The following is a 15,839-nucleotide window of genomic DNA, read 5'->3' as shown; positions in this document are numbered from 1 at the left end:
TGTTTGTTTTCATGCTGGTTTTTGACTCCAGTCCCACGGGTTTTTTCAGCTAAAACTCTCACAAATTCTATCAATTTACCAATATTTAATAAAACTGCAGTTTTCTGTCAAGTAACTAATTTAATGAACTAATGTCCAGCTTTAGTTTCATGTTACAAGCATTTATCAACACTGTCTTCTCCCTGGATTTCTGAATATTACATGTCCATCCTTTTCATTGCTTTACTTTACTAAGGAGTATAATGAACCAGTTGACAGAAAAACAAGCTCTCCTTTTTTAGTCCTGGGGGGAAAAAAAGTCATGTTTTTGCTCAGATCATATCAATTTGTTGTCGTTTTGGGCCCATCCACTAGGGAAAAAAAACCTAATTTGTGCAGTTCTAAATAAATTATAAAAAAATAAATAAATTACATTTCACTGAATGTTGTGCTGGGACAGAGCTGGTCAGATCAATTTGAGAACCGAGATCACCATGCACATGCACCTTTTTGGATTAATCTCCAAATACGAGATGCTGAGTGAGAATGGAAACTGCAGTTCTGTTAAGATTCTCACTAGATTTGAATCTGACATCCCATTAGTGCCAAAGTCAACATAAGATCATTTTAGACCTTGTGAGGTAACAGACACAATCTGTGTCAATTCTGTCACTAACTAGAACTAATTAAGCTTCTTGACTTTGGATTTTGCTCCACTGTTTGTTTCCTTGGTGTCTATGTTTTGAGTTGGACTGTGCTCTAATATTTCATTCTGGGGCACTAGAATGTATTTATCTGTGGCTTCTCTGCATGCACTTTTGCCCCACTAGGCACCATCAGCTTTATTCTTACTTTTAGAATCCTTAAATGAGCTGAAACTTCTGCTTAAAACAGTAATTGTTAGAATTTAGTTTGGAAGTAGAGCCTAGAAAAGGGCTCTTCCAAACTTTTCAGAGATAGTAATATCTGAATCTGCTACCACTTCTTGATGCTGTTCTTCCCAAGAATTTCAATCCATTGCTCATTTCAAGAGTGGCCTACAATGAGTCTGTTTGCATGTTGCACAGAAAGGAAACTACACAAAGACACATAAATGTGTAACACCCATAAAATGGTAATAAAAATAATTCTTATGCAGAATTCTCTTTTCACAAAGGTGTTATTTTCCAATTTCAGTAGTACTTATCCTATTTAAAACTATGCACTGATATTTCAGAAAAGCAGAGTTAGAAATAATGCCTTTAGAATATGTAAAATATTATCTTTGGTGTTTTTTCTTTTTTATCTGGATATTAATATTTACCAGCAATGTTTCCATATCTAGAGGCAGGATATTTTTTTTTTCTAATGACTTTACTGCAGCTGCTCCTCAAGAAATCCCCATGTCCTTTCCATTACTCTCCTCAGACAGAAAATCATAACATGCAGAACCATTTTACCAAGGAAAAGAGGAAAATGGCCTGAAAATGGGCCAACTTCAAATAATTTTTCAGATTACTGAAAATGAATGTGGGAATAAGAGTGTCAGTTTCTTGAGTGGGCATTGTTTTAATGGATACTGAAGGGGTATACTCACCAGAGAAACCAAATTGAGAAAAGGTTGGGGTGAACAGAAACTTATGTTCCATTTCAAGAAGAGGGGCCTCTTGAAAGCTTAAAAAAACATTGGAAGTAGAAGTATAAGCTACGAAAAATTGGCAAGGAAGTAAAGTCCAAAACCACAAAAATAATATCTGCATTTTTTAGATCCCTGAAGAGGAGAAAAATGAATCAGGAGTGCCAATATTTATTTTTTAACAAAGCTCTAAAAAAGTTTTTTAAAACTGATGCAAATTGAGAAGTTATAATGGGACACAATACTCAGCTGAACCTGCAGAGCATAGGATCACAAGAGCTTTGTGGGGAAAGTGTTTAGGGCTTACATTAAAGAAACATTTTACATAGAAAAGAAAATAATAAAAAGAAAATAATAAGTCATCAATGAAACACTGGGATATTAAACTAATTTGAACTGTTCTTCCTCTGTATTTACATTCTCAATTTCCCATCTCAGAAATGCAAAATACAAGGTGTTTAATTACTTGAACTTACCCAAATTTGAAATTTCTTAATAAATATGTTTTCTTGTTGTATTTATATACCCTGACATGATATATCCCTTGTTACACTGCATACATACTTTTCCTGTTCTAGTGGTTTGGCCCTGGCTGGGGTCCACATGCTTGCCAAAGCCACTCTATCACTATCCTTCTTAGATGGACAAGGGAGAAGAAAATAGAACAAGAGGCCCATGGGTCAGGACATAAGGAGTTTAATGGGGGAAAAGCAAAAGCAAAAGCTGTGTGAAGATACAAGAGTAAACAAAGATGTTATTTGCTACTTCCCATCAGCAGATGATGTCCAGCTGCTCCCTGGGAAGGCAGGGCTTTAATACAGGTAGCAGTTGTTTGGGAAGACAAACACAATCACCGAATGCCCCTACACTTCCTTCTTTCCCATAGCTTTTATATCTGAGTTGACATCATACAGTGTGGAATGCCAGTTTGGTCAGTCTGGGTCAGCTCGCCTGATCATGTCTCCTCCTGAAGTTCTTGCCCACCCCTCAGCCTACTGTTGAAGGAGGGGAGTGTTGAAAAAGCACAACCTTGGTGCTGTGCAAACACTGATCAGCAGTAGCCAAAACACTGATGTGTTATCAACACCCTTCTTGCTACCACGACAAAACACAGAACTATAAAAGATGCTATGGGTAGAACTAACTCCATTTCAGCCAAACCCAATACACCTGCTAAATCTGCAAATTGATCATATCCAGTACTTCATCAAATGTTTTGAAATTATGTAATATTTACTCAATACAGTATTTCATAAACTCTCAGGGTGTGGTTCCATGCCATTAATGCCTGTCATTTCAGTCTATATTTAGAATACGTAAAGCAGTCATGCAATCTGCCATGTACTTGTAGTGAGCTCTGTATTATTAGATGGCTCTGAAGAAAGAAGTTTACTGTATGTGTACAGAAGCCATTTGTTTTCAATCTGTGAAGATCTGTATTCAGAATTTCACATTGTCCTTGAAGCAAATGGTAATACCAGCAAACACTCTTAAAAAGGAGATGCAAATCCTTGACAAGAGGGAATGATTTTCAGTAATTGTTTTCATGGTTTTAACCTCTAAAAGCATACTATGATACTAAACTATTTTATCTGTTGTGTACCTGGGACAAGTGCATAAGCACACTTGTGTAGCTGGGTCTATGCATCTCTCTGCTTTTGTCAAGTAATCCATGTTCTATTGGCAGGCGTTTTCTTTTAGGTGCTGAGGTTGCAAGCTTGGAAACATCCTGTAAGACACTAACATAGGGCATGTACTAGAGGAGTACAATGAATTTTATGGTTCCTGGGTTCTTATGAAATGGTTAATATGAAATCAGCTGTTGCTTTGCGCCTGAAGCATGCCATACCTTGCTATTTCAAACACAACTATAAAGAGTAGCAGCTTTTCCCACAATTATAATTTCTTTTTTCTTTCCTTCCTTGGCACCTTTTTTTTTTTCTTTTATTTTTTTTCTTACTTGCTTATTCATGTACAAGAAAGATGAGGTGACCACAAATTTAGATTTTATCTCTTTTTTTCATTAATGTCCTCTTATCTCACTTTATAAAGAAAGCAAGAGATACAGTTTTCAGCAGACAATGGGGAGGCCAAAGACCCTTTTGGATACTCCGTGGCTATCACAACTGTTTTTCAGGAGGGTAGCATCAGAATAACAAAATTACTTTACAACAGAATTTCACTGTGAAAAAAACACTCAGCCTTAGGGAATATTAAATATTCATTTGACAAGGATGGACAAGAGAGCTTCAGAGAGTTTTTCTTCTCTCCTTGGCTACCGCCTTCACAGAAAAGTCTGTCACAAAAAGCTCCTGACCTGGAAATCTGGAACACCAGGGCTATTTTACTTTTGTTTATTTTGATAATGTAGGTGTAGGGACTGCAATGTAACTGAAACGAACCCAGATTTCTTCTTCCTGTCTTTTATTTAAGGTTGTCATACACAAAATAGATTCGGATGGCTCTTGCTGGTTATCTGTCTTACCAAAGTTGGTGAAGTTGTATAATGAACAAAAATTCTATTCAAACTGAAGGACCACTGTATATGGTCATTTTGTAGTGGAAGAAGCACAACTTAGAAAACTTGATTAGAAAAATAAAAAAAAAAGGTACCACATGTAGTTAATGCACAAAGAAAATACTTGCAGCTCTAATTGAGCACATTTGAAACACTGGAAAATAGAAAAACTTTTAAAAATTATTAGGGTTATTGAACTGCTGGAGGGACAGATGGTGAGTACACAATACAGTGCTTTTAATCATATGCTTCCAAAATTCTCGATTCAAGTGAAAAGGTTTGTTTTGGGTTGGGCTACCAGGACACAACAGCATCCCACTAGACCTTACTAGTCAAGACAAACCTGTTCAAATGCAAAACCAATACTTTTGAAATGTGAAATATTAAAGTTGAATAAGTAAGAGGGTTAAACTGAGAAGGAGATAAAAGGGTAAATTCATAGAAGTTTCTTGCATCCCTAGAGGAAAAATAAAATGAAGTAAGTAGCACGTGGCAAAGACAATACCCTGCGTTGCTGGGTAACAGAGCTGTTTAACAGATAGATGGAATTTTGATGTCTAAAGCAAGGACATACCAGAGTTCTTTCTTAAATGTTCTAACTAAAATAATGATGTCCAGGTTCAACATAGTAGTAGCTACACTTAAGCAGTGGATGAAAATGGTTTTGTGAAATAGTAAAATATTTACAGTATTAAAATTACAGTATCCTCAGAAGCCCTTGTGTTCATTGATAAGAGCAAAAAAAAAAAAAGCATCCAAACAGTTACTTTCAAGAAATGCCCATTTTATTCAGAAAGCATGACTCTGGGAATGATTTTCAGACTTTGAAAAAAATTACGTATAGGAATTTTGGACTGTATCTGTGGAAATGCAGCAAAACCCAAACCAGTTCTACTAGACATAAGTGCAAGGCAACATTGTCCCTTGCTGATCTTGTTTGACATTAGTAGTACAAAAGATAAAGAAGGATGAAGGAAATCAGTGAATAAGTACCTGGAAAATAAAATTTTAAAAAAAACAAACCCACCACATAACCCAAACAGAAACCTATATTGCATGTTAATGGATATATGCATTTTGCACTACATATAAACAAAGAAGATGGGAATTAAAATACCCTGAAACAGAAATCTCATTCCAAAAGACAAATGATGAATTCCCATTGAAAAAAAAAATAGATTAAATTCATATACGTAGACATTAATGAAATGCCTCAATGGACTGCTTTTAAAAAAAAGGAAATGTTGAGCCATAAGCAACAATTCTTTGCAACAGGCTGAAGAAGTGGCCATTCTTACTGTAAAGGTAGCAACAGAATTGATAGAACTTCTGCATGCTGCTTTCCTCCATTTCTTTGTCAGAGGCTCAGGGGAAACCTTATTGCTCTCTACAACTACCTGAAGGGAGGTTGTAGACAGGCGGGGGCTAGTCTCTTCTCCCAGACAACCAGCACCAGAACAAGAGGACAAAGTCTCAATCTGCACCAAGGGAGGTTTAGACTGGATGTTAGGAAGAAAATCTTCATAGAGAGAGTGATTGCACATTGGAATGGGCTGCCCGGGGAGGTCGTGGAATCACCATCACTGGAGGTGTTTAGGAGGAGACTTGATGGGGCACTTGGTGCCATGGTTTAATTGATTAGATGGTGTTGGATGATGGGTTGGACTTGATGATCTTGAAGGTCTCTTCCAACCTGGTCTATTCTATTCTAGTCTAGTCTAGTTTAGTCTTATTTTGAGATTATTTCAATTCCAGAGCAATAATCAAAAGGACCAGAATATTGTAGAGGAACCTGGACAGGCTGGGTCAGTGGCCTGAGGCCACTGGTATGAGATTCAACAAGGCCAAGTGCAGGGTCCTGTACTTTGGCCACAATAACCCCATGCAGTGCTATAGACTGGGGGATGAGTGGCTTATGCAACTAGTGATGCAATTCTGCCCCTGTAATCAGCACTGGTGAGGCTTCACCTCAAGTACTGTGTGTAGTTCTGAGGTCCTCACTTCAGGAAGGATATTGAGGTGCTGGAGTGGGTCCAGAGGAGAGTGACAAGACTGTTGAGGGGGCTGGAGGGAAAGTCATGTGAGGAAAGGTTGAGGGAGCTGGGGTTGTTCAGCCTGGAGAAAAGGACACTGAGAGGGGACTTTATCACTCTCTACAACTACTTAAAAGGAAGTTCTAGTCAGGTGGGGGTCAGGCTCTTCTCCCAGGCAACTAGTGACAGGCAAGAGGGCATGGTATGAAGCTGCACCACGGGGGAGGTTTAGGTTAGATATTAGGAAGCACTTCCTCACAGAAAGGCTGATTAGGTCCTGGAATGAACTACCCAGAGAGGTGGTGGAGTCACCATCACTGGAGGTCTTTAAAAAAAGGTTGGATGTGGTACTTGGTGGCATGGCTTAGCTGATGCTGTGATGTTAGGTCATAGGCTGGATTTGATGATCTCCAGAGGTCTTTTCCAGCCTCAACAATTCTGTGATTGTTCTGCTGTGTCTTGTGCATGCTGTGAGATACAAATAATGGTATAAAACAGTGAACATAAACCTCAATGCTAAAGTGTTTCTCCAGTGGAAATAATCTATTAGGGATTCTAGGAGAATGGAAATTAGTATTTCTGGTCCTTTGGTTAATGTGATACTTCAAAATTCCAGCCATTAATTAACAATTAATTAATTATCAATAATTGAATAATTACTGATGTAGGTTTATGATTAAAAATGGATTGACTCTTCAATGAAGGAATGAAAAGGGGGAAAAAAAAGCAGAGCCTTCATATTTGTGCCAAGCAGGAAAGCCTTTCAATAATGGCTCTGTTTCTTTTCTGTAGAGCTTTCTGTCTGAGCAGCCCAAGCTACTTTACTAATCTAAGTGTTAACCATTAATTGATTTTTCATATTAGAGAACTCTTGAGATTTAAAGACTTCTTATTCCATTATTAGGGTGACATCTTCATTTTACAGCAATCCTAGCAAATTTTTATTCTCGGTCTGTTGTCTGGCTAGTGAACTCATTGCTGTCTTTAAAACATACCTGTATTTCAGGGTAAAAGAAAGGGTTTTACAAGGAGAAGTGAGCTTTAAACCAAACGATTTCAGCTGATATTAAAAAAGTATGCTCAGTTCACATTTAGATATTGTTGCTTGGCTGCTTGGATTTTATTTTATTAAGACCATTTAAGGACATATATATAGTATTAGTATTAAGTATACATAGTATTAGTATTAAGTATATATAGTATTAAGTATTACATATATGTAAGAAGAAGTCTTCACGAGTATTTGTAGGAGAAAAACTCATAAAGCTATCAAAATAATGAGCACAGACTAAATAAAAACAACAAAATATGGAATGGAGCACATGGTAATGTTGGCTTCAGATGACTAGGTAACATAATTTCAGTGTGTTTTGGTGAATGCAGTGGTATTTCCATGGGCTTTTTTAATAATTAAATATGCAATTGTCCTGGTTTGAGTTAGGACTAATTCTGGTCAGTGATTTTACTTTTCAGCTCAGGCTCTTCTACGTGCACTTGCTGAAATGAACAGCAGGTTTTTGCAGACAGTGTCTGCTTCTGGTAGCAATAACAGTCAATGTTTCTAGTTAGTACCAAGGCTTGGTGTGTAGACCAAGGTCACCGCTAAATCTTGTGTACTGCATTGGGAGTGTAGAGTAAAAGGCCATAGCTGCAGGGAGAAGTAGACAGGCCAGGTTACCCTAAACTGGCCAGTGAGGTATTCGAGGTATTCCATTTCACATATGTAATACTATAAAGGTGAGGGAACATAAGGGCCAAGCTTTTCTCTTTCTAGTCTTCAATGTTCAGTATCTGAAGAGGATGTCTCCATTCATCCTTGAGTTCCTGAACCCAGTTCCAGAATCCAGCTCTTAAATCTGGTTCCTGTGTGCTGCTGAGTCCAGTCTGGGACTTCTGCCACAGCATCAGTCTTGACAATGACTAATTACCATCAGGGGGGTTGGGTTTGGTATTGATTTGTGCATGTATATATACATTTCATTTTACTATTATTATTTTCATATAAGTAGTTTTATTTTTCTTTCCCAGTTCATAAGCCTGTCTCCCTTATTCCCTTTCGAGAAGGGAGAGAGACTGGTAGAAAGTGTCCATCAGTCATTTAGTGGCTGGCCCAGCCCGAACCCTTGACAATAATACATGAACTCTGTAAAAAAAATTAAAATAGTCATTCTTTCATTTATGTGATATGAGAAAGTGAAATGTTGAAAGTAATCCTTGAAGTTTACAAAAAAAAAGAAAAAAAATCTTTCAAAGTATTCAAATTCAGAAAAATTGACTTACTTTGTTTTGGCTCTTATAGCAACAAGAAGAAAGAATCCTGCAGCAATGTCAGTAATTTTTGGTGTGAGCTGTAGATGCCTAATAATGGAGGGTTTAATACATTGCTTGAAAATAGTGTTAGATGAATGTTAAGGAGGATGGCGAACATGGGTAGTACATCTTGGACAGGAAAACAATACAGCAGAAATACTGAAATAATTGAGATGATTTGATATCAACATGATAATCTGATATTTCTAGGACTAATAGACAGTTAAGAAGAGTGTAATTGAGGACAGTAATTGAATTATAGGCTCTTTCCTTTCCTCTGATTTCACTGGAGTGCTATTTTAAGTCATTCATTTCATAGTGGGTGAATGTACCTCTATGAAGTTATAATTGCTTTATACTTGATTCAGGAGAGTAGGAAGAAAGTGGCAGCCAGTGTATAGTTGATATACAATGTGCTTTTAGTGTTGTTCTCTAGTAACTGAGCTGTGGTATGTAACAAGACTTCATAAATGTATTATTGTGAATCATCTAAAATGTTAATACATCATATATAGTCACTATTAAACATTTTTCTTTGGAGAAAAAAAAATAGGACAACTAGGAACATTTTTGAAACAAAATGTGAATTCCTGAAGCATAGTATTTTGTCCAGAAACTAATTCTTTGGCTAATGTGCTGTCTGCTGTAGATCTTGTACTTCATACATTTCAAAATCCTCTCTCTGGGAGACTACTCTCATCATTTAGCTTTTTAAACTAGAGGTTTTTTATCTCCCTGCTTCCTCTCTGTATCTTGAGAACTTGTGTATCTATAAAAAATGTGTATCAGATAGCAGCAAAATACATTCAAAGATGGAGGGTGCTGAAATCTTCAGTTATTGTTCTTATCCATCTGAATTTCACATACACGATACCAGCTGTATCCTAGCATCTGATCTCAATGAAAGACTGAAGGGAAATTTGGTTTATTTAGCTCATCAAAGAGAAAGCCAAGCAGTAACTGAATCACAGTCCGTAATTACTGACACAAGGAAAAGTTATATGATACTAGAAGACTCTAATCTCACAGACAAAGGTGCCATGAGATCTGGTGGCTAGAAGCTGAAGTCACCAGAGTTCAAAGTAAAAATAAGGTACAGATTTTTAACCATTGCAAGAATTTAGCACATGATATAGTAATTCCACAGCTGGCCTGTGACTGAATAGAGGAAGCATACAGACCCTTCTGTGTGTCTGGGAGGTATCCAAAGAAATCAAACCCCTTCCCTTCTTCAAGGCTGCATTTAGTTAGTGCGGAAAGCTGAGGTGAAGGAAACAGCACCATCAGCAGTGTTGCTCTAAGTTTTCTATTTAACTTCTCATCTAGACATTACACAGGGATCAGTGTGTCCCTGATACTAGCAAGGACATTTGAATATAGCATTTGAACGCTACAAAGTGTGCTGAAGCATATTTGTATTGTTTCTTGTGTAACTTCATTTCTGAAGTAGACTCACCATGGTTAAAAGAAAAAAGTTATGGAAGACAAATAAACAAACATCCAAGAAGCTCTTTTAACACCTAATGTACAAACTTAAATTAGCTTTTTCATATATAAAAATCTGTTACTAACTTCATCAGAGAAAAATAAAGAAGGAATACAATTTCCATTACCTCAAGCATGAAGGATCATTGACAGCAGCAATGTATGGTCCCCCTAATATTTCCCTATACAGAAGTTGGGGGAGGTCATGAATACAGAAATCAAAGACCCCAACTGAGTGAGTAAAGCACTGCAAGCTGGTATGCCAACAGTTTCTATGTACCTAATGGAGAACAGAGAAGTTCAGTCTCTGTAGTCTGAAAGCTTCTTTTTGCATTTCCCTTTAGTGAAGGTGTTCATTGTGTTTCTTTGAGGCTGCAGCTCTCCAAGAAACTGAAGCCTAGGAGAAGGCACAGTCTACAGAGACTGGGAAATGCAGCTGGGTATGGCAAGGGGATATTTCCCCATCCCAAACAGCTGGTCTCTCATAGGATGAAGTGTTGGGGTCTCAGCTAAGGGCAGAGCCCACCTGAGCAGAGATGGAGGGCTGAAGGCAGCTTTCCAACAGGAAAGAAGGACTGGAAAAGACTTGTTCTACATACTGTTGGAATGATAGTTCACTGATAAGTTAATAAAGCAGACACCTAATTAAACTGTGTCCTTTTTAGTCTGTCTACCTGAACATCCGGAAGAGTGAAAAAGATTATTTAACCATTAATATATAGTTTTAGATGAACACTGACAGCTGAGAAACTGACAAATTGGGAAAGCAGTACTTGTTTTAAACGGTTTTATTTAAAAATAGTTTTGCATCAATGTTAAAATTAAAAATAATTGTTTTGTTCATGGATTTGAATGTCAGATGTACTTAAGTTTAGAAAAATTACTGTGTTAACATACAGTTCCAACTAATTTCTGGTTTTATTAATGGAGTTGAGTGAGTTCCAATTTGTGACCCTGAAATGGATGTGAATAGAAAGTTATATTATTTTGGTTGTACTTACCCAACTTAACTTCAGAAGTGAATTTGTTGTTCTGATGCATAACTGACAATTGTGTAATGCTCGCTGTTGGAAGAAAATAAAGCTAAGCATAATTGCAACTATGTCCGTTAACTTGTGCTTGCTCGTAGAGTTTTGGGGTTGTTTTTTTTGAGAAAAATAAGATGATGTGACTCATGAGAGATAGACCTTAGGAGATTCAGGTTGCAGTACCTAATAATCTTCTAACAGCTAAACTTCACTGCATTTTTTAATAAATGATGCAACTTCATGTTTTAACTCACGGGTTTCAAGTTTTAAAGAGATACAATTTACTGTATTTCTGTATGGGCACACAGAACAAGAGGACACAGTCTCAGGCTGCACCAGGGGAGGTTCAGGCTAGATGTTAGGAAAAAGTTCTATACAGAAAGAGTGATTGCCCATTGGAATGGGCTGCCTGGGGAGGTGGTGGAGTCGCCATCACTGGAGGTTTTCAGAAGACTTGATGGGGTGCTTGGTGCCGTGGGTTAGTTTGGGTGGTGTTGGATTGGTTGATGGGTTGGACACGATGATCTTGAAGGTTTATTCTATGTATTCTATGTATTTACTGTATGGGTAAAATTTACTATATTCTTATGCAATATTTTAGTGAATAATTGGTAACTAATAGGTAACAATTGCCACTTTGACTTTCTTTAAAGGTCCTTGCCTATACAGAAGGCCTTCATGGAAAATGGATGTTCAGTGAGATTCGGGCTGTTTTTTCAAGACGTTACCTTCTCCAGAACACAGCTTTGGAAGTGTTTATGGCAAACAGAAGTATGCCTTTGTTTAATTTGTTGTATAGATGTGTGCTAGTAGTTGTTTTGTGTGTTATTTATTAGCCTTAGAATTTAAACTCTGTGCTTCATCTGACAAAGTGCTTATGTCTGAATTCAGTACTGCTTATTCTTGCATGTATTCATTTATTTTGTATTTAAATCAATCACATAAATAAATCTCACTGCTTTCCATGCAACAGATTTATTTATTGAAAAAAAAAAGTCACTGCAATTGGTAAATTCTACAAATGTTTGATAGGAGATTCGCTTTTCCTAAGATCTTACCTCTCTCCTCCATTTTCTGCAAATGTTTTACTGAAGTATCTAAAAGGATATTTCCTTTTCTAGTTACAAACTGAGTTCAAGTAAAAAGGATCAGTTCAAGAAATTGATCCACTCAGTTTTCAGTATGTGTTACTCTGAATCAGAGTTGAATGGTTGGTGAGGTGTGTCAGTAGTCTTTTGCCCTGAGGAGCTCTGATGTAAGTTTTCATTTTGAATGAAGAGGGAATTAAGCACTTTCTGGTCCTATGTGTTTTAATGCACCAGTTAGAGGACTGAATACCAAGCCAGCTGCTGAATAGCTTCCTCAGCCTGATAAACTTTTATGGATTAATGGTAATGATTCTTTTGATGTATACTTCACTTGAGTCTTCTACAAAATGGGAGAGTTAATGCCAAAATGTTAACCAGCTGATGATACATAGATATGCCAGGAGCTTCTGTAGTAACATCCCTAGGATAAAAATGGAAGTGGCTTCTCTTCCCAAATAAAAATAAAGAACATTTTAAAAATATGTGTAGGTGGAGAAACAGGTGTCTGCATATGGCTTACTAGTTTTTACTTTCTCTTCCTCATTTAGCTTCTGTTATGTTTAATTTTCCTGACCAAGCAACAGTGAAGAAAGTTGTGTACAGCTTACCACGTGTTGGAGTAGGAACCAGCTATGGGTTGCCACAAGCCAGGTAATTAGTTTTGTATATTTTGTTTTATTCAAATTCCTGTCATGAAACTCTAGATTTTCTCTTTCTTAAGGTTACTTTGAGGAACAACATGCTTTATCTATTATATGGCTTGTTGTTATTAAATAGAAGTAAAAGTATTGCAAATTAGATTTCTTTAAAAAAAAATCATTACAGGAAATAAGTACCTTCCAGTGAAGGACCAGAAAACCACATATACCTTGTATCTTCAAAGTCTGCTTTTCAGTCATAACTGTATAGACAAAGGTTCATCCTTGTTATAATTGTTATGCAGAATCACAGAATTGCCAGGGTTGGAAGGGATCCCAAGGATCATCTAGTTCCAACCTCCCTGCCATGGGCACACTAGATCAGGTTGCCCAAAGCCAAATCCAGCCTGGCCGTAAAAACTTCCAGGGATGGGGCTTCCACTACCTCCCTGGGCAACCTGTGCCTATGCCTATGGTGAAGAACTTCTTCATAAAATCTAATCCTCTAGCTTGGATACATTCCCCCTAGTCATATCAGTACCATCACCCTAAAAAGTCCCTCACCAGCTTTCTTGTAGGCCCACTTCAGATATTGTAAGAGCACAGAACATGGAACCACACTAGGTTTTGTATTTGCTGAATGGAAATTATTTTTTATACATACCTTCTCACTTGCCTTTTCTATGAACATGTGTGGGTTTAATTAACTTCATTCCTCATCAGGGAGTGGCTATTTTGAACTTTCAGCTTTCTTCCATTCATGAATACAATGCATTATTTGTCTTTTGTCTCTAAAATTAAAGACAATATATGTTTTGAAAAAGAAGTTCTAAGTCTAAGGTTCAGTTTAGGCTGGATGTTAGGAAGAAGTTCTTCACAGAAAGAGTGATTTGCCATTGGAATGGGCTGCCCAGGGAAGTGGTGGAGTCACCCTCACTGGAGGTGTTTAGGAAGAGACTGGATGGGGCTCTTGGTGAGATGGTTTAGTTGAATAAATAGTGTTGGGTGATAGGTTGGACTTAATGATCTCGAAGGTCTTGTCCAAGTTGGTTAATTCTATTCTATGCTATTCTATTCTATTCTATTCTATTTCTATTTCTATTTCTATTTCTATTTCTATTTCTATTTCTATTTCTATTCAATTCTCACATTCTATGAACAAGTACAGTTTTTGTTACCTCATCAATGTTAGTATCAGATAGGCCTATGGTCAGAAATAGGGCTGGATTTGTCATATCCTATAGTATAAAAGTGTTTATATTTCAGTGATGAATAAGATGATCTTTCTGTATACTTAGCTGAGTTGGGGGAAAATTTCCTGTCCCCACTATTTTTTCATTGGTGGCTTAGAAAGGTCCATTCAAACCAAAATTGATTTTAAGATTCTACCATTAGAAGTTTGGTGAAAGATGTTTAGGTTCAGGAATAATTTCTGGTCAAAATTAAAGAAAAATAAATAAATATAATGGAGTGAAGAAACAGCAGAAAATTAACAAAATGTGGTGCTTTGGTTCATATCTCCATCTGGCTTGACTTGCCAGTGTAATTAAGTGTAATGTCTTGGATGTGCCTTTCTCTAAGTAATACAATGCAAACTAGAATTTCAGATTGTTCTAGTTTTATCCCAATGTAGAATGTGGAAATACTCTGAACTGTCAAAGCATTTGCTGGATTGGAGAACTATTTTGTTCCCAGCTGAACATCATTCCCTGTCATGAGCTCAAGAGTCTCATGATGCCTAAGGCTTGATCTCTTGAATGTGCTGAAGTTCTTAGGCAAACTGCCAAATTTCTCAAGTTTTCACTGAGATCAAGGGAAAGTTGGGGCATTTCTTTGGAAGGTGCATCTTGTTAATATTTGCATTGCTCTTCCAAATACTCAAATTAAAGGAATTGCTGTCTCTAAATGAAAAGTAATATTATTCTTTTCTGAAATAGAAATGGCCACATGGTCTAGAACAAACAAAATGCAAATTTCTCAATCAGAATTTCACATCTGCAGTGACATTTTTTATGTTTGAAATTCATATCCTTTGTGCATTATTCAGTGAATAATTGAAAAAGTTTGTTGATATATAATTATTTAGAAAAACTTCATCTTTAATATGATATGCAGTTATTTCCATACCTTTTTGATTAAAGTTCAATTTGAATCATAAATAGGCTTGCTAGCCTTCAGAATAAATCTGGCATATGGTAGTGAAGTTGTTTTTCTTTTCTTGAGTAATCATGATACGATTTATGTACGATAAAGACTCTGCAGTCATGGCTTTTCTTTTTGTTTTCCTGTCTACATACCCTTATTGTCTTCAATAGGCTCGCAGCAGAGTGAGGGAAAATCTGGCTCTCTAGCTTTGTAGTTAATATTTTGTTAATGTTAGAATTTCCTATGAATGCGTTGGCTCAAGAATGCTAATTTTTAAAATTACGCTTAATTGTGTAACTAACATAGGGAGAGATTATGCTGAGTAACCAAAAGAAACTGCTACACTGAGTAAAATGTTACCCTTTTTAAAGAGCAATTTTCAGGATTAATCTGTACTTTAAAATATTTTAACAAAAGCAAGTATTTCTGGTTGTTTTGCTTAAGTCCTTAGTTTTATTTTTGTTAAGTAATAGTTCCTCTCTGATGCTACTCTGATAAAGGTTTCATCTAAAGTTATTTGCATTACCACGAAGAATTGCACTCAGAAGGAGTATATTACTTTTGGTACAGAATGTGCACTTTCTCATGGAGAAATATTTTCTGGTTTTATGGAGAAATTTATTAAGACAGATGGAAGAAAATAAAAGAAAAAGCAATATTTATGGTCTTCTAATAGTACAAAGGATTAGAAACAGGCAAACTGATACCTCTTCCCTAGACTGCTACAGACCTGCTGTTCTGAGCAAGTCTCATTTAGGTCTTTGCTACCTTTCCCAACAGCCTGTCTAATGCTTTTCAAGCATTGAAGTCTCTGCTTAATGTTACAAAGAAGTAATTACATCATTAAAATTAGTAAAATGTTGAAGAGTTCAGTATGATTTAGTAATCACATTCATCTGGCTTTGATAAATGCATTTTCACTGTTCCTGAAACATGTTGCATTGATTGAAGCTCGCCATATGATACAACTGGGCACACAGTACTGTGCCTTTTAATTAAC

The 15,839-nt window shown here is 36.6% G+C and overlaps 1 protein-coding gene across 5 annotated transcripts in view; it reads left to right on the top strand.

Annotated features, from left to right (window-relative positions):
• Positions 1–15,839, top strand: part of NBEA (neurobeachin) — a 486,697-nt gene that overhangs the window by 374,993 nt on the left and 95,865 nt on the right. For all 5 annotated transcript variants that reach the window (XM_054164764.1, XM_054164763.1, XM_054164761.1 and 2 more), the window contains 2 exons: positions 11,622–11,739; positions 12,605–12,707. In XM_054164764.1, coding sequence (XP_054020739.1) covers positions 11,622–11,739; positions 12,605–12,707 — 221 coding nt within the window. The remainder of the gene's footprint in view (positions 1–11,621; positions 11,740–12,604; positions 12,708–15,839) is intronic.

Source organism: Dryobates pubescens, chromosome 10 (assembly GCF_014839835.1).
Source record: "Dryobates pubescens isolate bDryPub1 chromosome 10, bDryPub1.pri, whole genome shotgun sequence".
NCBI classification, from domain to species: Eukaryota; Metazoa; Chordata; class Aves; order Piciformes; family Picidae; genus Dryobates; species Dryobates pubescens.
This window is presented reverse-complemented; position numbering and strand designations above follow the sequence as displayed.